Source organism: Canis aureus, chromosome 28 (genome assembly GCF_053574225.1).
Source record: "Canis aureus isolate CA01 chromosome 28, VMU_Caureus_v.1.0, whole genome shotgun sequence".
In the NCBI taxonomy this organism is placed as follows: domain Eukaryota; kingdom Metazoa; phylum Chordata; class Mammalia; order Carnivora; family Canidae; genus Canis; species Canis aureus.
This window is the reverse complement of record NC_135638.1, coordinates 654,071-674,635: the sequence shown is the minus strand read 5'-3', so window position 1 is coordinate 674,635 and position 20,565 is coordinate 654,071. Positions and strand designations below refer to the sequence as shown.

Below are 20,565 nucleotides of genomic sequence, written 5' to 3'. Positions count from 1 at the left end.
ACACGCACACACACACGTATAAAACCTCTATATCCCCATCATCCAGTATGTTTGTCACGTAACAGTAACTCAGGAATGTTCTGCTGAAGGAATGAACTTGTTTTTTTTTGTTTTGTTTTGTTTTTGTTTTTGTTTTTGTTTTTGTTTTTTTAATGAACTTGTTTGAAACTGTACAGTCAGTCGTGGAAGGGCTTTCATGACAAACCAGGTAACCAGATTCTAAGTGCTCTCGGGCCAAAGTGTGGAGCCTCGGTATAGTAAGTTCGAAGCAACTTGAATTCTTAGGGCACTTTGCTCTGTATTCAAGGGAAATATCCAAGTGCCCAATATGCCGGGTTATATCCTTCTAATGCCACAACATTTATGAACGATGCATCATGTTATGAGTCGCTAATTGGATAAAACAGCTCCCTTCTCTCCGATAGACGTTTTGCCCTCAGTTCCCTGGGAGGGGTGAATCCATCTTCCATTGAGGGGTGGCATAGAGATCAGCAACACTAGAGAACAGGATATAAGTTGTGACTGGTTTCTGCTTGGCCTCAAGATTAGAAAATCCCCTAAAGGGCAGAAAATGTGTTTTACCAGCTTGACTGGACACTCGTCAGTGCAGTCAATGCTATTTGTCAGCCATTGTGGAAGCACAACAGTCACGGGGTCCTCTGACCCGTGTCTTTGTGAAACATCTGGTGAGCACTGGGTGATATTCTATATGTTGGCAAATTGAACACCAATAAAAAATAAATTAAAAAAAAAAGAAAAAGAGAAACATCTGTAAAATGCCCATTACTTGTTGCCTTCAATATCTCCAGGTTCATTGTTGTTATTTCTGTATGTTGCCAGTATTAGTATTCTGGTGCTCAAATTTACTTCAAAGAGGAGTGCTCTTTATTGATGCTTTTATAATGACTTTTCTTTTGTTCACCATTAAATATCAACTGGGACTCTCATTAGATCTGTTTTAGGCTTTCTGTATGTAAAATACCTTTGCCTTTGTCATAGGAGGATATTTTAAGGATAAATGTAATTATTAATTTAGGCTCTGCAGAGGAACCATTTGTCTCACGTTATTTCTCAAATTAATTAGCTTTTTAGTAAATATTTATTGAGAGCTTACCAGCGCTCAGAAGTTGCTGAGCAGTAGGGTTATTAAAATGAATTAGTCATTTTTTTTTTTTTGTCCCTCAGAAATATTCTGAAGAGAGGAGGGTAAGCTTAAAATATAAACGGCTCATGTAATCTCTTTTATATTTAGTGCAAAATGAGTGACGGGGAAAGGAATGAAGTGAACATTTATGTAGCAGCTATTTTGTACTGACATCTCTGAAGGCGTAAATAGTTTGTTTCAAAATTCTTTATGCAACCCAGGGGAGGCAGATAATTGTTATCTCTTTTACTGAAAAAGAAACAGGTTTAGAATGGTTAAATAATCAAGTCACGCAGCTAACGAAAGAACTGGGATTCATGATTAGAGTCTCTGGTTCTGAATTCCATGCACTTTGGATTATACCAAGTGACCTGAAGAGCCAGCACTTTGGAGACTAAAAGAGCGGAAATCTGATGAGTGCTGGCTACGTAGAGGACGCGGATTTGGGGTATACACAACAAAACGTTGAACTTGAACAAGACAAGGGAGGTCTAAAGACGAGCTGCACGTGATCAAGGGGGGAGTGCGTGAGGTGCTTGGGTAACACATGGGGAGACCGGTGTGGCCGGAGCCAGAAAGTGTCGCAGGAGATCAGGGAAATGCAGTTTTGGGGCGAATGGAAGAGGATCCAGAGGACGGGCTGGGGAGTTTTAAGGTTTATTTGGAGGAAATGGGGAATCATTGTGGTGGAGTTGGGCGGGGGGCGATGTTTTAGAGCAACGTTTCCGTAAAGATGGTCTCTGGAAGGTCATCGTCAGCCTCACCTGGGAGCTTGTTGCTGTGCAAATAGTTAGGCCCCACCTGAGACTCCTTAAAGTCAAAAAGCTTGGGGGTGGGGCTTGTGGCTTAACTCGCCCCCCAGCTCCCCAGCCGATCCTAAGGCTGGGAAATGAGGGCCTGGACGGGGCGGAGGGAATGGAGAGCAAGAGACAGCAGAGAGCTCGCAGGGGAGAGTGATGGGACGGACGGAGCAGGGCCCTGTTTGACGGGGGACAGAGGGATGGCCGAGCGTGCAGTCAGACAAGGATCAGAAGCCATGGATGCATCTGCGCTCAGGTCAGCCCAGTACTTAAAAATCATGAGATTCATGTACAACTAAATAGCTGTTTGTGGTTTTTTAGAGCAAAACCAGATTGGGCAACATCCAGGGTGTTCCATACGGCAGGCCGGCAGCTTGCGGGAGTCTCCGAGTCCATTTAGTTGATGGCACGTGTCTCCTTTAGTCCGTTGAAGTTTCCAGGTTTGTCTCTACCCAGCTTGGTGACTGGAGAATAAGGAGAAGTGTCGGGGGTCAGGAGAGGAGCTGATTGCGGGCCACACGGGCCGCTTGGTTTTCAGACGTTTTGCCTTTGAGGCAACCGTGAGGCGTTCCATTAGCTGGTGTTCCTATCTTGTAAGAAAAAACAGGCAACAGGTAAGCATTTCCATCGCTCTATTATCTACTTTTGGGATCACTCGAGGTGATTTAAAATTCTCGGCTGGGGGATCCCTGGGGGGCTCAGCAGTTTAGCGCCTGCCTTTGGCCCAGGGCTCGATCCTGGAGACTCGGGATCGAATCCCACGTCGGGCTCCCTGCATGGAGCCTGCTTCTCCCTCTGCCTGGGTCTCTGCCCCTCTCTCTCTCTCTCTCTCTCTCTATCATGAATAAATAAATAAAATATAAATAAATAAATAAAATAAATAAAATAAAATAAAAATAAAATAAAATAAAATTAAAATAAAAATTATCGGCTGGCTCCCCGGCAGTGCAGTAACCTCGGGACGCCTCCTCCTGCCTTCCCGACACGCGGGCTCGAGGATGCCAGGTAATCTCTGTGTTAGCCCAAGTGACATGCAATTCAGAAAGTAAGTCCACTGAGGCCAAGTTGTCTGCTGTACTCCCATTGCCAAATACACACTTATTTTTTTTTCCGTATTTTCTCTGTTGCCCCAGATAATTGAGCACAGACTGTAAGTTTTAATCAGCTAAGGAAGCAAAAGGGTCCCCGTCCCCGTGGCTGTGAAAATTGCACCAGTGCCCTGGGTAAGAATGCAGGGAGGCGGTGACATTTGCTCCGTGAATCCCCCTGGCTTACCCTTCGGATCTCTTGGCCTCCCCCGAACCCTGTTAATCGCGAAGAGCCAAGAGGACAAGGAAGAGCAGCGATCCGGTTGGAGGACGACTAGGATCTGATTAAACATTCAGCTGCAGGGAGAGACGAGTGAACCCAGGTGATGTTTACGGAGCATCGGAGAGGGAGCCTGGTCTACCATCTGGTGCGCGAGCTGTGAAAAAGCCTATGAATCAATCCCCGTAATGATGCTTAATTAATACGGAGCCGATAAACGGCGTAATCGAGGCGCTGGTTGGGCTGCAGCAGAGCTAAATAGCTTCAGAGAGGGCCCTGATTAAAGCCATTACAATTTATAAAACATTCTTCATCTTAAGAAAGCCTCCTGATGAGGTTTAACAGGAGCATTTTTGTCATCAGAGGGCCGGCTTAAAGCATTCAGAGCAGAGGGGAAATGTCTTAAGAGGCCTGTTTTGGATGAATTTTGAAGCCGTTTATTCCCAGAAAGTAAAAAAAAAAAAAAGCTTGTGTCCTCCCTGCCCCGCCCGCACCCCCTGTTGCTTCCTTAATGGGAGACCCTTAATGATGCCGCTTCACGGTGTAGACCCTCTTGGGTTTTTGATGTCCCCCTGGTTGGTGCTTTGGCTGATCTTAGCCTAATTAGCGATCAAGCTTGATTTAAATGGTCTTGAAATAGCGTTGCAATTTGGGGGCATAGGCGGCTGCTGGTGATCACAAATGGGGAAGGTGCCACCACGACTGGACACCATGCAGCTGGGCCTGGGCCAGCCTCCCGGGTCGGGCCCTTCCTGCCTCCGTTCACGCCGAGGCTCACGCCGATGCACGGCCCTCCAGGTGAGAGCCAGCTCGCGCCATGCACGCAGGTGGGGGCCACCGGGAAGGTTCCCGAGGGCAGGCCACGGGGGACCCACGCTGAACGCGGCTTTTTTTTTTTTTTTTTGTCTTTCATCATCCTTTCCTTTCCCGTCTCTCGGATTTTGAAAGGCAGATTCCTTCTAGAAGGCCTTTGTTGGAAATTCCCCAGTGTTCTTCTCTTTAGTCCCTGAACGTTCACCATCGCCTCGGGGGCGTGGTGGGCACACGTCCCCCCAGGGACAGAGTCGGCCGAGGACCCCACCCCGACGTCCAGAACCCCGGTTCACCCTTGCCAGGCGCGCGACCCTGGCCAGACCCGTGGGAGCTGCGGGCCTCGGCCTCGTCTGCCGAGCGGGGAGGTGGTCGGACCTTCCTCCTGCTGTTTGGGGACGTTCTGAGCCGCACGGGAGGTTGAGGTGCTGCTGAGATGTGGCCGGACCGCGGTTTTCCCCCCGGGAAGGGCTGCAGTTCTGCAGCCAAGGGGAGGCTGGAAGTGCTTGGTGCCCAGACGGAGGAGGGCGGGGAGGAGGGAGCAGAGGGAGCAGGACAAACCCTGGTGTCCTGGTGTCCTGCCCAGCCCTGCAGCCCGGCCAGGCCTCCCCTGCCTCCCCCTGCTGAGCTGGCCCGTTGTCGTCGGTCGCGTGCTCAGGGTCTGACTCTGCCTCTGGACCTGACGCTGTCCTGGGGCCGCGTCATCTGCGTCTTTGTCTCAGTGTCCCCGAGGCTGGGCCGGGCGGGGAGCGGGGACCAGCCGGTTCCCCACCTGGGAATTCAAGGTGTCCCCGTTTCCCGTGGTGCAGGTGGCCCGCTGCTGCCGAGGGGGTCACTGACCTTTTGAATCTCTACTTGTGGAGACGGATCCTCCGGTGGACAGGGCGGTGCGGGGCCCGTGGGGACGAACTCTCCGGCGTCCGGGGTGGCAGCCAGGGCGGTGCGGTTCTGGAAGAGCGTCCCAGGCGCGGGCTACCCGGTGGGGGGTGCGGCCGCTGGGCTGTGCCGCCTGTCGGCCCCCTGGGACTGGCCGTCCCGCATCCGCTGGTGACCGTGAGGTCGCGTCTATTCCGGCCGCTGTTGTGCGCCAGGACCTAAACCTGTGTGGAGACGTCGCCGCCTCCTCTGGTAAAAGGAAGTCCGCGCCTTCTGAACTCGGGTTTCAGGATCACGACCGCGTGGTGGCCTCGACACTGGCGTCGGCTGTGAACCCAAAGGTCCCCGAGCAGCCTCGGGGAGCCTCTGAGTGGCAGGTGCTTGTGCACACTCGTGCTCACGCGCGCTCTTCTCTCCCGAAAACCCAGGACGCCTCTGCAGTCCCTGTCCCACCCAAGCGGCCTTGCTCAGCATCCCGGACAGGGGCCAGTGCAGGGCGGCCGCGTGGGGTGGGTGGGCCAGCTGGGGCCCGCTCCCGCCTGCAGCACAGGGAGAAGGCATGCGTGGCCGTGGGCTCTGACCTCACGCGTGGGAGCCCCCGGTGCTGACAACTGCCCCCCGACTCTTGCCATGGCTACTGGACAGTTGCCGCCAGGCCGTGACGGCCAAGAGGGTCGTGTGATGGGCGCCGCTGAGCTCAGTGCCCCAGGGTGTGGCCCGGGCCCCGTCCTGATTGTGGCTCCTGTGCCCGCCCGGCCCGGCCCTGCACCTCCAGCTGGCTCCTGGTCTTCCGGCCCCACTCTGGTGTGATGTCAGCCCCTTAGGGAGCAGAGGGTGCAGGCCCCTTAGGGAGCAGAGGGTGCAGGCCCCTTAGGGAGCAGGGTGCAGGCCCCTTAGGGAATGGGGGCAGACCCTATAGGGAGCAGAGGGTGCAGGCACCTTAGGGAATGGGGGCAGACCCCATAGGGAGCAGAGGGTGCAGGCCCCTTAGGGAGCAGAGGGTTCAGGCCCCTTAGGGAGCAGAGGGTGCAGGCCCCTTAGGGAATGGGGGCAGACCCCATAGGGAGCAGAGGGTGCAGGCCCCTTAGGGAGCAGGGTGCAGGCCCCTTAGGGAGTAGAGGGTTCAGACCCCTTAGGGAACAGGGTGCAGGCCCCTTAGGGAACGGGGTGCAGGCCCCTTAGGGAGCAAAGTTCAGGCCCCTTAGGGAACGGGGTGCAGACCCCGTAGGGAGCAGAGGGTGCAGGCCCCTTAGGGAGCAGGGTGCAGGCCCCTTAGGGAGCAGAGGGTTCAGGCCCCTTAGGGAACGGGGTGCAGGCCCCTTAGGGAGCAGAGGGTACAGGCCCCTTAGGGAGCAAGGTACAGGCCCTTTAGGGAATGGGGTGCAGACCCCGTAGGGAGCAGAGGGTGCAGGCCCCTTAGGGAGCAGGGTGCAGGCCCCTTAGGGAGCAGAGGGTGCAGGCCCCTTAGGGAACGGGGTGCAGGCCCCTTAGGGAGCAGAGGGTGCAGGCCCCTTAGGGAGCAAGGTGCAGGCCCTTTAGGGAATGGGGTGCAGACCCCGTAGGGAGCAGAGGGTGCAGGCCCCTTAGGGAGCAGAGGGTGCAGACCCCATAGGGAGCAGAGGGTGCAGGCCCCTTAGGGAATGGGGTGCAGACCCCGTAGGGAGCAGGGTGCAGGCCCCTTAGGGAACGGGGTGCAGACCCCGTAGGGAGCGCAGTGCCAGCAGCCCTTACTAGTGGGCCCGCGTGTGAGAGCCAGCCAGGATTTCCTCACCTGCGGGAGAGCCTGCACTCACCGTGGTGGGGGGGGCCTGGGGGCTTCCTGAACCTCCAGCCCCGGATAATATTCCAGCGGAGCACAGTCCAGCGTAGGTCAGGGGCTCCCGGCCGAGTCCACATTACCTTGCAGGTGGCAGACGTCTTTCTGATTCATGGATGCCCCTGGGTTACCAACTGGCCTGTGTTGCGAGGACGGGATCTCCCCTTTTCGCCTTTTCCCCTTTTCCCTTCTTATTGTTTCTGGTATCACTTCATGGGGTTTTCTCTAAGACCGTGTGTGTTAGAATTCATTTCCATCATTCTTTTCGACAAAGCATCGGCAATTGGACGATTTCGAAGTGCTTAACACAAGTGAAAGGACTTGACACTCCGCTTGAGTATCCGAAGCTTTGGCAGGAACTCACCTTTTATATCCAAGGGAACCCAAACTACCTCGGATTAAGCCAACTAATTATCCGGGTGTCATCAATACCGTTTCCTCTGAACTTTCTCATTAGCAGCGTGAGCTTTGGAGCAGTAATTCCCGAGGTTATTTTTAGAGTTTACCATTTCCAGTGTGTATGCAAATGAAGATCCTTCGCCCCAGACATCACTGCTGTTAATTGTTAAAATAAATGAGCAAAAATCTTAAATCCGGCAATTACTTCTGATTTTCTCTGGGTCCCCCACCTGTTTTTTTTTTTTTTTTTTTTTTTTTTGCCCTCCCTGCAGAGCTAATGTTGAGAAGTGTGTTCTCGAAGAGCCCTTTCCAGGAGAAATAAGAGTCTCGTGTGGGTTTGCAGAGGCCTGCATGGAGGTTTCTTTGGGAGGAGGTCACCTGATTTCTGAGGTGGAGGACAGAAAGCCGTCAACTATGCACCAATTCGGCGTTGCTCACGTCATCGGTGGTTGTGCAAGGGCAGCCTTGGCAGCAGGTCAACGGTGATAGTTTATTTATTTATTTATTTTTAAAGATTTTATTTATTTATTCATGAGAGACACAGAGAGAGAGGCAGAGACCCAGGCAGAGGGAGAAGCAGGCTCCATGCAGGGAGCCCGACGTGGGACTCGATCCCGGGACCCCGGGGTCACGGCCTGGGCCGACGGCAGGCGCTCACCCGCGGAGCCCCCCGGGCTGCCCTCAACGGTGATAGTTTAAAAGCTGAACGACTCTTGGTTCCCACCCGGGTTGCTGCTCCGTAAATTACCTATTTGGCATCTTAGGGAAAGAATTTGATTTCTGACATTTTCCAATTTTATTCATTCACTCAGCCTTTACTTTATTCATTCAAGAAGCGTTTATTAGGTGTCTTTCACATTTCGGGTCACGGGGGGACCCACGTTTTGTAGGACTGGGCTCTTCTATTATTTGGGGGCCTCTCTAAGAATCAGAATACACACGTACGAATAAAAATTTAGATATAAAACCGACATTTACTTAGAATAACGAAAATCATAACAAATCACGAATTTAAGAAAGGCTGCTAAATAATACAAACATTACAAAATTCAGAAAAACATCCTAATGCTTTCCTTAAATCGCTACCTGTCAAGTTTCTGTATTTTTTTTTTTTCTCCCCTCTCTGCTTGCCTACACTTTGATTCCTTTTTATATGACGGTGCTTTTGTGCTTTATTTTCCTGAGAGAGAAGCAAAAGAGGATTCAGTCTTTCCTCCAGGGCGGTGAATAGAAATGTGGTTTTTATTATTGGTAGTTTGGGAAAGTTTATTTCAGGCTTACAGCCTTTTATTGGTCATTCCATATACACGTTTAGGACCGTTGTCAAATTTTGGAAGAGTGCTGTGAAGTCTGTGCCGCGTACGAGCAGTAGGGTTTCAGGACATTATACCCTTTCTCATGTAGGGACAATGAGCTGACGACATTTGAACGAGTTCACTATTTCCTCTCCAGTGGGACATTATTATAACTTTCCGTAATCTTTATGTTTGTCAGTATTTTGTGTCAAGCCGATAAGAAGCGTCAATCTTTTCTCGAGGTGATTGACTCTTCGCTCTCGGTATTCCCGAATTACCCCAGCGGCTGTTCAGCGTGGAAAAAACTACATGAGCCCTGGGTGTTCTTCTATAGGTTGAGAAATTGAACACCAATAAAAAATAAATGTATTTAAAAAAAAGAAAAAAAAAAAAGAAAAAATACATGTCTTTCTCTCCAGAAACCACGGTTTTTGTATGTATTTTATCTGCTGTTGACGCACTCGATTAGGACAAATACGTCATCTCTGCTGCCGCGAGACCCAACCTGCTGAGGCACGTAGAGCACGGGCCTTCATACCTGAGCGCGCCACCCCTTGTGTGGTGGGGCTGGAGGTGTGCCCCCTGCAGACACGGAAACTCCGCTACATTCCACGGCCCACGACGTCCTCCAAAAAGGAAAGACAGAACATAAAATGAGAAGTGTCCATGGTATACCCCAAACCACGCAATGTGCTCTTCCCAGGAGAGAACTTCCTTTCTAAGTCGGCGTAGACGGGAACGGGGTCACTCGTCTGCAGTTCTGTGGTTGGTCATTGGAAGGCTTTCCCTCGTGGTGGCGTCCGGATCCCCCGCAGGTGTCGCAGGGTAGGTGCTGAGCACAGGATGGTCTCCGGCCCTGCTCCGTTGTCTGTGACGCCAGCAGTCCCGGAGCCGTCGAAGGATGGAAGTGACAACTGTCGGTCGCATAAGTACATCCCCCAAAGCCCAACTAAAACAGCCCCACATGGACTCGCTCTTGGCCGGATCCTCAGCACACCTGTATCCATCGCGGCCTCGTCAGAGGGGGGAGAAGGGTGGCAGGAAGGAGGGCAGACGGGTAGGAGCCTGGACACCCGTCCGGGGCGGACACCAGTGCTAGGGCTCCGCAAATGAGGTTAACACCCTCCTCCTCCTCCCTCTCCCCGCTCCTTCCCCCTCTCCCCCTCCTCCTCCCTCTCCCCCTCCTCCCCCCTCTCCCCCTCCTCCCCCCTCTCCCCTCCTCCCTCTCCCCCTCCTCCCTCTCCCCCTCCTCCCTCTCCCCCTCCTCCCTCTCCCCCTCCTCCCTTCCTCCCTCTCTCCCTCTCCCCTCCTCTCTCTCCCTCCTCCCTCTTCCCCTCCTTCCTCTCCTCCTCCCCCTCCTCCCTCTCCCCCTCCTCCCTCTCCCCCTCCTCCCTCTCCCCCTCCTCCCTCTCCCCCTCCTCCCTCCCCCCCTCCTTCCTCTCCCCCTCCTCCCTCTCCCCCTCCTCCCTCTCCCCCCCTTCCTCTCCCCCCCCTTCCTCTCCCCCTCCTCCCTCTCCCCCTCCCCCTCCTCCCTCTCCCCCCTTCCTCTCCCCCTCCTTCCTCTCCCCCTCCTTCCTCTCCCCCTCCTCCCCCCTCTCTCCCTCTCCCCCCCTCTCCCCCTCCTCCTCCCTCTTCCCTTCCTCCCCCTCCCTTCCTCCCTCTCTCCCCCTCACTCCTCCCTCTCCCCCTCCTCCCCGTCCCCCTCCTCCCCCTCCCCCTCCTCCCTCTCTCCCTCCTCCCCCTCCCCCTCCTCCCTCTCCTCCTCTTCCTCCCCCTCCCCCTCTTCCCTCTCCTCCTCTTCCTCCCCCTCCCCCTCCTCCCTCTCCCCCTCCTCCCTCTCCCCCTCCTCCCTCTCCCCTCCTCCCTCCTCCCCCCTCTCCCCTCTCCCTCCTCCCTCTCCCCTCCCTCTCTCCCCTCCCCTCCTCCTCTCTCCCTCCTCCCTCCTCCCCTCCTCCCCCCTCTCCCCCTCTCCCCCTCCTCCCTTCCTCCTCTCTTTCCCTCTCCCCCTCCTCTTTCCCTCCTCCCTCTCCCCCTCCTCCCTTCTCCCCTCCTCCCCCTCTCCCCCTCCTCCCTTCCTCTCTCTTCCCTCTCCCCCTCCTCTTCTCTCCCTCCTCCCTCTCCCCCTCCTCTCTCTCTCCCTCCTCCCTCTTCCCCTCCTTCCTCTCCTCCTCCCCCTCCTCCCTCTCCTCCTCTTCCTCCCTCTCCTCCTCTCCCTCCCTCTCCTCCTCTCCCTCCCTCTCCTCCTCTCCCTCCCTCTCCTCCTCTCCCTCCCTCTCCTCCTCTTCCTCCCTCTCCTCCTCCTCCCTCTCCTCCTCCTCCCTCTCCTCCTCCTCCCTCTCCTCCTCCTCCCTCTCCTCCCACTCCTCCCCCTCCTCCTCCTCACCCTACATGTGTCCCCAGCTTTGCAGTTTTGAGTGGTCTCGCTCTTGGAATTCTCATAGGCGGCGTCTTCCTGTTTCTACTTCCTTTTCCTTTCAGAATCTAGGTTTTGAAAATGTGAGAGGCGGGTGAGCCCCTAGAGAACACCTGCTCACCCCCGCACCGCGCAGACGGGGGCCATGGGGCCGAGGTCACCGAGCGAACCAACGGCAGAACGGGGACGCACGTGGTTCAGGCCCTGATCCCACGTCTGCCTCCGGGGACCTGGGCGGCTGAGCTCTCCCGGGCCCAGAACACTGCTTTCGGCTTCGTGGGGTTCCTCCTCCCGCCGACTGCGGCTGAGGTTCTTGAGAGCGCGTACCCCGCGTGCTTCTGAAATGCCCCCTAATAGTGTTGCTTTGCTCCTCTTGATAGGACTTTAGGCCAAGTGCCCCGTGAACATCCCACACGGGATGGAGACCCGCCTCGTGAGGACGGAGGCTTTCCACGGGCCTTGGGCCTCCCTCTCCTCAGCGGGGAAGAGCCTATTCCTCAGCTGCCGGCCGCCTCTGGGGCTTGGTTTCTAATCTCCGGGGAGGCGAGGCCCACAGAATGTCATCCCTTCTCCTGCTAAGGGAAGAGGCTGTGAAATAGGCCCCCACGGCTCACGCTCACGGTGCTTAGGGCCAGCTGCACCCCTAGCGCCACGCGGTGTCCCCCGAGTGTTTCGTGCGGGGAACTCTCGTGCCCATAAAGCCCCATGGAGGCCTGCTGGCGGCGGGCTGATCTTTAGCTTAATTGGAATGATTTCCCCGAGAAAACTAAAGTTTACGGACATATGCTCATAGAGTGCCCACCACTGATGTGGGTTTTCTCTAAATCCTAGGACTGTCTCAATTCAGAGAGAGGAAGAGAAGAGAGTTGACGCGTCTTCAGCCGCTTTTAAGCGTTTGCACGTCTATCTGTCGTCTCAGTGGAGCCTTAACAAGGGTCCTGGGAGGCCCGGAGCTTTATGCACATTTTATAATTGAGTAACTTGATCAAGATCGTATCAGAGGACATTTTGAAAAAGGGCTTGCTTGCTTTTTTCTTTCTTTCTTTCTTTTTTTTTTTTTTTTTTTTGCTTATCTATTTTGCAATTTAAAGACTAATAGTTTTGGTATAATTGAATGGGAATTAAAGGGAAAAAAAAATACATAGATAAGGATTCTGTAAGCTCATGTTACCCAAGGTTGCAAGAGAGACCAGTGTGTCCCTGCTGAGGACCGGGCTGGGAGCAGGAAAGGCGGGAAAACACCCAAACCTCCGAGGGCCCGCGGCGGCCACGCGGACAGGCCTCCGCAGTCGGGTGCTGTGCCCGGGAAGGTGGCTGTGAAAGGTCCTGCTTGTGCTTCTGTGAGGCTCCCCTCCTCCTCGTCCTTCAGTGGGTGCCGGTGGCAAACAGCAGCGTCTGCCTGGATCCCCTGTTTCCTGGCACCGCGGAGGGCGCAGGCCGCGCCCGGGCAGGGTTGGCGAGAGCTTCCCTTCCAGCCTCGCCCGCCGCGGCTCCAATCCATCAGCATCGCTGGCCTGGCCCGCCTTGGCAGCGCCCCAAGCCCCGGGAGGAAGATGAGCTGCGGGATGCAGACCTCGAAATCAGGGCTGAGTTCATGAAATCGCCCCTCCGCTTGCCCTCGCCTGTTAGGGAATCCTGCCCCGGCCGGGCTGGGAAAAGAGCGTCGCTGGTCGCTGGTCGCTGGTCGTGCTCTCGGAAGCACGTCAGGTCGCTCTGCTGCTGTTTCCTCCTTTCTCAACTAAAACCCAAACAAAGCACCACAGAAAACAAGCAGCACCCCCCCCCCAAAAAAAAAGACACAAGGTGAGCGTGGAGGCACTTTGTACTATTTTCATACTTCATGTGTTCGGTCCCATTTCTCCCAGCAAACATGATGGGATGGGAAGCGCCTCTTTGTCCTCCTTTCCCCTAGCCTGAGATCGGTAGGTGAACCTACAGGTGCACCAGCCTTGTGGCCTGAGATCAGTAGGTGAACCTACAGGTGCACCAGCCTCCAGCAAAGAGCTGCTTTTGCTCTGCACGCAGACGTCTCCCTGCCTCTCCCCGCGTCTGTGTGCCTCCTCCTCGCCCTCCGTGCAGGGCTGGGGGAACCTCTCACTCTTCCTTTGACAGGTGTCAGATAGACGGTATGAGCTCATTTAGGCTGAACTGTCTGGGGAGGCTGAATCTGTTGGAGAGAACAGCAATTGGGATGACAAGTGCCAGGACACACCAGATGGCACGGCTGGAGAAACCTTATCAGGCGCCCCGCTCACGTTCCAGGTGGCCTCTCTGTCTCTCTCTCGTTCCTATTCCTGCTTGCTCGTGGTTGACCCAAAGGGGAACCTGGACATACAAACGAAGTGGCCCTTCTAAGTCCCCGGGGAGGAGAAATAAATGATCGTGACTCAGCATGAGATGCCTGCACCCGCCTCCCTCCCCCAAAAGAATAGCCGGTGCTTGCTTACTGTTACTCACATTTATCATCACGGGCGCTTCCCAGACCTGTTTGCAAAGAAGCCTCAATTTTGAGCCCCGCTGGTTATTTAATAAACAGGTCTGTTCCCCAAGCTGCAAAAAAATAAATAAATAAATAAAATAGATAAATAAATAAATGACAGTCCCCAACTGTGGCTCCCGTTTGGCGGTTCTTGCCGAGATATGAGCAGAAGTGTCCTCAAACCCTACCACCACCACCACCCCCCCCTGCCCCTTTGCCACACAGTTTGATATCCTGCCTGCAAGGGAACCTGCGCTCATAAATGTCATGGGAAGGTATTTAGGGAACGTGAGATTTTTTTTTTGGGGGGGGGTGTCCACGTAAAACATTCTAAAATTCAAGGCCGGGCACTGTGGCAGGCTCCAATCTGTGAATCATTATATTCTCAACATTGCCTGGGAACAGGAAGAGAGAGATCAGCCTTTATAGACACAGACAGGATTTCTCCCCTGAACGCTGGTAATTCCTGTGACATTCGCTGTTTGCTTATGTTTGCAGTGAAATTCCTTCCCTCGGCCTTGCCCTGTGTCCTTCTGAAAGAGTCCTACAAGTCCATGGTCTGGGTACACAAACAAAGCAGATGTTTTTAGTGCTGGGCCTAAGGGTGGGTTTTTTTTGGGGGGGGAGGGGGAGGTTGTTTTTGTTTTTGTTTTTTTTCTGGTCAATATTTGGTTCACATCAGAACATTTATTTTTCCAGCCTGTGAGCTTTGGCTCTGAATTTGCATATTTTGGGAGCTTAGATGTTGTTGCTCATTCAGTGGTGAAGCATATTCACAGAAAAGGCCTGTTGTGAGTGGACAAAATGAAGTGCTAAGTAGTCTAGATGACACATACTTTTACTTTTTTTATTATTTAAAGAATCTATTTTGATTTTGAATCATTTATTTATTTAGTTCTGTGCTAAATGCTATGCGTGCTGCGCCTTAGGAAGCCCGTCGTTGGGGCAAAACCAGTTGCTGACGATGCCATAGCTATCTGACGGCTGAAATTTTATAGACGACTTCAGGTGGAAATCCGAGGAAGAGCCCCTGAGCAGCTCCATCTTACCTGTCACAACCCCCGTGTGGCAAGGAAAGGACTTTTCCCACCAAGAGCTTTTGGAACTTTAGCATATTATTATTACTGTTACATGTTTATTTATTTATTTATTCATGAGACAGAGAGACCCAGGCAGAGGGAGAAGCAGGCTCCATGCGGGGAGCCCGATGTGGGACTCGATCCCGGGACCCCAGGGTCACCCTGGGCTGAAGGTGGCGCTAAACCCCTGAGCCACCCGGGTGTCCCTAGTGTTACATTTTTTTTTTTTTAAAGATTTTATTTACTTATTTGAGAAAGAGAAAATATGCAGTGGGGAGGGGCAGAGGGAGAGGGAGAGGGAGAAGCAGACGCCCCACTGAGCAGGGAGCCTGACACGGGATCGACCCCAGGACCCCGGGATCATGACCTGAGCAGAAGGCAGACACTTAACCGACTGAGCCCCCCAGGCATCCCTGATATTATTATTATTATTATTATTATTATTTATTACTTATTATTAAAGACCTTTTTTTTTAGAGCAATTGTACGTTTGCAACAAGACAGAAAGGGAGGTGCGGACATTTCCCAGGTACCCACTGCCTGCCTACACGCGCAGCTTCCCCCGTCATCCACGTCACCCACCAGAATGGTGAAGTTTCTCCCCGAATTGACCGAAGGCTCACTCTTGGTGGTGTGCGTTGTGCGGGTTTGGGCCAACCTACAGCGGCGGGTGTCCACCCTTCCAGCATCGTTCTGAGTATCTCCACTGCCCCGAACCTACTCTGTGCTTCGCGAACTCCTCTTCCTCTGCCCCTCCTAGCCCTGGCAACTCTTGATCTTTTTATTATCTCCCTATTTTGTCTCTTCTGGAACCACACGGCGTGTAGCCTTTTCAGATTGGCTCCATTCACCTGATAATCGACATTTAAGGCGTCCCCGTGTCTTTTCGTCGCTTGATAGCTCGTTTCTTTTTAGCCCTGAATAGTATCCCACTGTCCGGATGCCACGGTGCATCTGTTCACCTGCTGAAGCACATCTTGATCATTTCCGAGGTTCAGCAATTATGAAGGAGGCTGCTGTAAAGCTCCGTGTGCAGGTTTTTACGTGGACATAAGTTTTCAGCTCCTTTGGGTAAAGACCGAGGAGCACCATTACTGGGTCGTACGTGGTCAGCTGCCAAACTGCCTTTCAGAGTGGCCGGCCAGTTCGCATTCCCACCACCAACGGATGGAGTGTCTGTAGCCCCGTATCCTACCAGCATTTGGTGTTATCAGTGTTTTAGATTTTGGCCGTTCTAATATTTATGTTTAAAGGTATCTCACTGTTGTTTCCATTTCCATTTCCCTGATGACATGTGACGTGTGGCATCTTTTCATGTGTTTATTTGCTATCTGGATGTCCTCTTTGGTGAGGTGTCCGTTAAGGTTTTTGGCTCATTTTAATTTTTTTAAAAATTTTTTTTCTTTCTTTTTGGGGAAAGGAGGAGGTGAGGGGAAGATATTGGCTTTATTTATTTATTTAAAAATTTTTAAGTAGGCTCCATGCCTCCATGCCCAGCGTGGAGCCCAATGCAGGGCTTGAACTCACCACCCTGAGATCAAGACCTGAGCTGAGATCAAGAGTCAGACTGAGCCACCCAGGTACCCCTCTGGCTCAGTTTTAAATCAAGCTGTTTTCTTATTGTTGAGTTTTAACAGTTCTTTTTAAATGTAGGATTAAATATTCTTCATCAGATGTGTCTTTTTCTCCCAGTCCGTGACTTGTCTTCTAATTTCCTTGATACTGTCTTTTGCAGAAGAGGAATTTTTGATTTTAACAAAGTCAGATTTATCAATCCCATCACGGATTGTATCTTGGGTTTTGTAGATAAAAAGACATTGCCATACCCAAGGTCATTTAAGTTTTCTAACTGTTATCTTCTAGGAATTTCATGTCTATGAACATAAACATTTAGTTCTATGATCCATTTTGGGTTAATTTTTGTAAGGTCTGTGTCTAGATTCATTTTTTTGCATGTGGAGAAGTTGAAGAGACTGTCTATGCTCCATCTTATTGCCTTTGCTCCTTTGTCAAAGATCAGATGTCTATATGTATGTGCGTCTATTTCCGGGTTTCTATTCTGTTCCATTAGGTCTATTTGTCTATGCTTTCATCAATACCATACTGTCTTATTTACTTTATTTTTTAAAATATTTTATTTATTTATTCATGAGAAACAGAGGCAGAGACACAGGCAGAGGGAAAAGCAGGCTCCCTGCGGGGAGCCCAGTGTGAGACTCGATCCCAAGACCCCGGAGTCATGCCCTGAGCCAAAGGCAGATGCTCAACAATTGAGCCACCCAGAGGCCCCCATACTGTTTTGATTATTGTAGCTTTATAGGATGCCTTAAGGTTGGATAGTGTTAGTCCTTCAACTTAGTTCGTCTTCAATATTGTGTTGGCTATTCTTAGCACATTATTTTTAACAAATTTAGATTTCTGATTTTTGAAAGAGGTTTTTTAAAAAAGATTTTATCAATTTATTTGAGAGAGAGAGAAATGGAGACAGAGCTTCAACAAGGGGGAGGGACAGAGGGCAAGGGAGAAGCAGACTTCTCGCTAAGCAGGGAGCCTGATGTGGGGCTTCATCCCAGAACCCTGAGATCATGGCCTGAGCAGAAGGCAGATGCTTAACCAAATGAGCCACCCAAGTGTCCTGGATTTATGATTTTTTTTAATGATTTACTGATTTATTTGAGAGAGAGAAAGAACAAGCACAAATGGAGGGAGGAACAGAGGGAGAGAATCCTAAGTAGACTCCTCACTGCGCACAGAGCCAGACAGGGACTTGATCTCATGACCCTGAGATCATAACCTGAGCTGAAATCAAGAGTCAGATGCTCAGCTGACTGAGCCACCCAGGCACCACTAGATTTCTGAGTTTTGAGGACATATCAGATTAGCAGACGTAGGAATGATAGAGGACATTCTGACATTGAGGGAAAAGACAAGAAAACTAAAATGTGCCACAGAGCTAGATTGCCATGCCCACAATGGTGGAAATTCACAAGTACAGCATTGAATCATGCAGAAAACTCGCATCTTTTTTAAGAAACAAAGTGGGGAGATTGAAGACCCAGTAGAAGTGGAAGTGTTGCATATATAATTTACGTTCTTAATATAAGAAACTGACTTATGCAATTATTGAGGCTGTAAGTCCCAAAATGTATAAGCTAGAAACCCAGGAGTCTGAAGGCCTGAGAGCTAGGAAAGCCAATGATATGGTTCCGATCCCAAATGGAGCATGCTTAAGACCTGGGAGGAGCCAGTGTTTCAGTGTGAAGGCAGGGAAAACTGATGTCCTAGTCTGAAGGCAGTCATGTAGGAGAGATTCTTACTCTGGGAGTAGAGTCTTTTTGTTCTGTTTAGGCCTTCACCTGATTGGATGAGACCCATTCATATTAATCTCATCCAGAAACATTCTCATGGAAATACCCAGAACGATGTTTGACCAAATATCTGGGCATCCCATGGCCCAGTCAAGTTGACACATTGAAATTAACCCTTTCAGCCATCCTTCCAGTTTCATTAAGATATCTTCCTATCTCTGGACAGCAGGTGGCTGTTAAGAAGGGTCAGGAATAGAAGGCTGATGGTGGTGTTATAGGCCCAAGGATCCAGGGCAAAGATAATAAATCCAGCCCTGATAGGAGAATGCCTGGTTCTGGGAAATAGGTAGATGAGCTTCTAAATTATGTAAAGAATTAATTCATTCATTTTTTTTTTCATTTTAGTCTTAAGTCATGTACTACTTCCTCAGGAGGAACTATCCCTAAATACCGTCTAAAATAGTCCTTTCAACATGAACAGACTTTTCTCCAAAGAAGACATACACATGACCAACAGACACGTGAAAAAATGTTCAACATCGCTAGGAATCAGGGAAATACAAATCAAAACCACAATGAGATGCCACCTCACACCAGTGAGAATGGCTAAACCTAACAAGACAGGAAACAACAACTGTTGGACGGGTTGTGGAGAAAGGGGAACCCTCTTGCACTGTTTGTTGGTGGGAATGCAAGTTGGGGCAGCCACTCTGGAGAACAGTATGGAGGTTCTTCAAAAAGTCAAAAATAGAGCTACCCCATGACCCAGCAATTGCACTACTGGGTATTTATCCCAAAGATACAGATGCAGTGATCTGAAGGGACATCACCCCAGTGTTCATAGCAGCAATGTCCACAATAGCCAAACTATGGAAAGAGCCATCGAGGCTCTTGGACAAAGATGTCCATCGAGGGCTGAATGGATAAAGAAGACGTGGTGTATAGACACATATACACCGGAATATTACTGAGCCATCAAAAGATGAAATCTTGCCATTTGCAATGAAATGGATGGAATTAGAGGGTATTATGCAAAACAAAATAAGTCAATCAGAGAAACAGAGTTATCATATGATCTCACTCGTATGTGGAATTTAAGAAACAGAACGAGGATCATAGGGGAAGGGAGGGGAAAATACAGTAAGAAGAAATCAGAGGAGACAAACTATAAGACACTTAACTATAGGAACAAACTGTGAGTCACTGGAGGGGAGGGTGTGGGTGGTGGGGGAACTGGGTGGTGGACATTAAGGAGGACACGCGATGCGATGAGCACTGGGTGTTATATGCAACTGATGAATCACTGACCTCTACCTCGGAAACTAATAATATACTATATGTTAATTAATTGAATTAAAATCAAGAAAATAAAATAGCCTTTTCAGCTGCTGTCATTTATTTATTCAGAAAAATTTATTGAGGGCCTACCCCATGCACGGCACTGGAGATTCAACAATGACTATGAGCAGCAGACAAAGTCCCTGCTTTTATGCATGTTACACACCTGTGGGGGCAGATAGAAACTAAAAGAGCAAATAAAGGATGTAATTCCTGATAGTGATAAATGCTGTAAGAAATAAAGGGATGCCATAAGAAAGGGTGGGACGTAGATTATGGGGGGCAGGAATGGAAGCAAGAAGACCAGATGTTTAAAAGGCCGTTGTTGCAAATGTCCAGGAGAGAGACCCTGAGAGCTGCCTGTGGTAGGAGCCGTGGAGACGGCGGAGGGGGCCGTCAGATGGGGCTGTCCCGGAGGCCGAGACTTCAGGGCCTGCTGAGGGATTGAATGTGGGAACAGAGGGAAATCAAGGATTCAAGGGTGGTCACTTTGTTTTATTTTCTTGATGGCCCTTATTTTTAATGGAAATTATCTTATTTCATCGCATACTTCTTAGCTTCTGTCTCCTCCCAGGGAGAGAAGGAGCCTTGCTTATCAGGTACGAGGCCCTGCCCTTTCAGTATCTGCACTAGTGGGTGCCTTGAATGAATGCACGTGCGACCACCCGCGAGTGGTTTATACGCATCAGGCCTGTCCTATGGCAGATACAGAGGGGAACAAGGTGGAGGCCCCTCTCGAGGCGTGGCCTGCGTGCCCAGGGACGAGTAGACAATAAACATGGGGATTAGGTTGTTTCAGGCTTTGGTAAGTCTTGTGTTGAAAAAAAAAATAGGGTGGGAAGGAAACCTCTCCTCTCTCATTTTTCTGTTGTTCTGCATGTGTTCACTAGATTGTAACTTGTGGGAAAGCAAGGCCCAGGTCTTATATTCTTGTAGGGCGCTGGCTGAGCCGATAGCGTGTACCCAGAAGCCTTGGGATGGTCATGCCCCGAAGGCACGCTTTGTTCCTGGTGGACCTTAGGCCCCTGTGGTGTTATCTGTGCAACGTGACCAGCTAGACAAGTCGGCCAAGGCCCTCCTTTGTCGTGTAGGTCGGCGACACCTGGCCCCGTGGGCCTGTGCCTGGACAGGCCTGTATTGACTGCTCCCCTGGCTTTGGTTGCTAACCAGCGCAGGAAGCCCACCTGTGGATTGGCCAAGCCATACGCAGCCTCAGCCTCGCTGCAAGTTCAGCTGCAGATAGTGCCTCAAGGCCTCTGGGGAGGAATTGAATCTGTAGGGGAGTCAGCTTGGGCCCATGAACAGGGAGCGCCAGAAGCAGCGCCCAGAGGGATCAGAGGAGCATCTGCGTGTTTGTTAAAAAACAAAACAAAAACTCCACCTCCTTCCCTGCTTACGGAACATATTTAGACCTCCTCTTATGAAGTCATTTCTTCCACAGCATCTGCTTTGAACAGAAGGTTTTCAAAAGAGCTTTGTTTCCCCTTGAGCAGTCTTTCC

At 51.2% G+C, this 20,565-nt stretch overlaps 1 protein-coding gene and 1 long non-coding RNA gene across 10 annotated transcripts in view; one reads left to right on the top strand and one right to left on the bottom strand.

Moving 5' to 3' along the window:
- The window catches only part of CPQ (carboxypeptidase Q), a 319,086-nt gene that overhangs the window by 52,882 nt on the left and 245,639 nt on the right, over positions 1–20,565 (top strand). For 5 of the 6 annotated variants that reach the window (XM_077876164.1, XM_077876170.1, XM_077876168.1 and 2 more), the window contains exon 3: positions 7,426–7,635. The exons of the other annotated variant lie outside the window; for it this stretch is intronic. In XM_077876164.1, the coding sequence (XP_077732290.1) occupies positions 7,426–7,635 (210 nt within the window). The remainder of the gene's footprint in view (positions 1–7,425; positions 7,636–20,565) is intronic. 6 annotated transcript variants of the gene reach the window in all.
- Positions 1,337–7,536, bottom strand: LOC144300286 (uncharacterized). 4 transcript variants are annotated; one of them, XR_013366866.1, is made up of 3 exons: positions 6,732–7,536; positions 3,220–5,757; positions 1,337–2,534 (listed from the first exon to the last, which is right to left on the bottom strand). It is a non-coding gene; the product is annotated as an uncharacterized LOC144300286 (long non-coding RNA). The 4 variants fall into 4 exon arrangements; XR_013366867.1 differs by having other exon boundaries at positions 1,337–2,530; XR_013366868.1 differs by having other exon boundaries at positions 1,337–3,409; positions 4,903–5,757.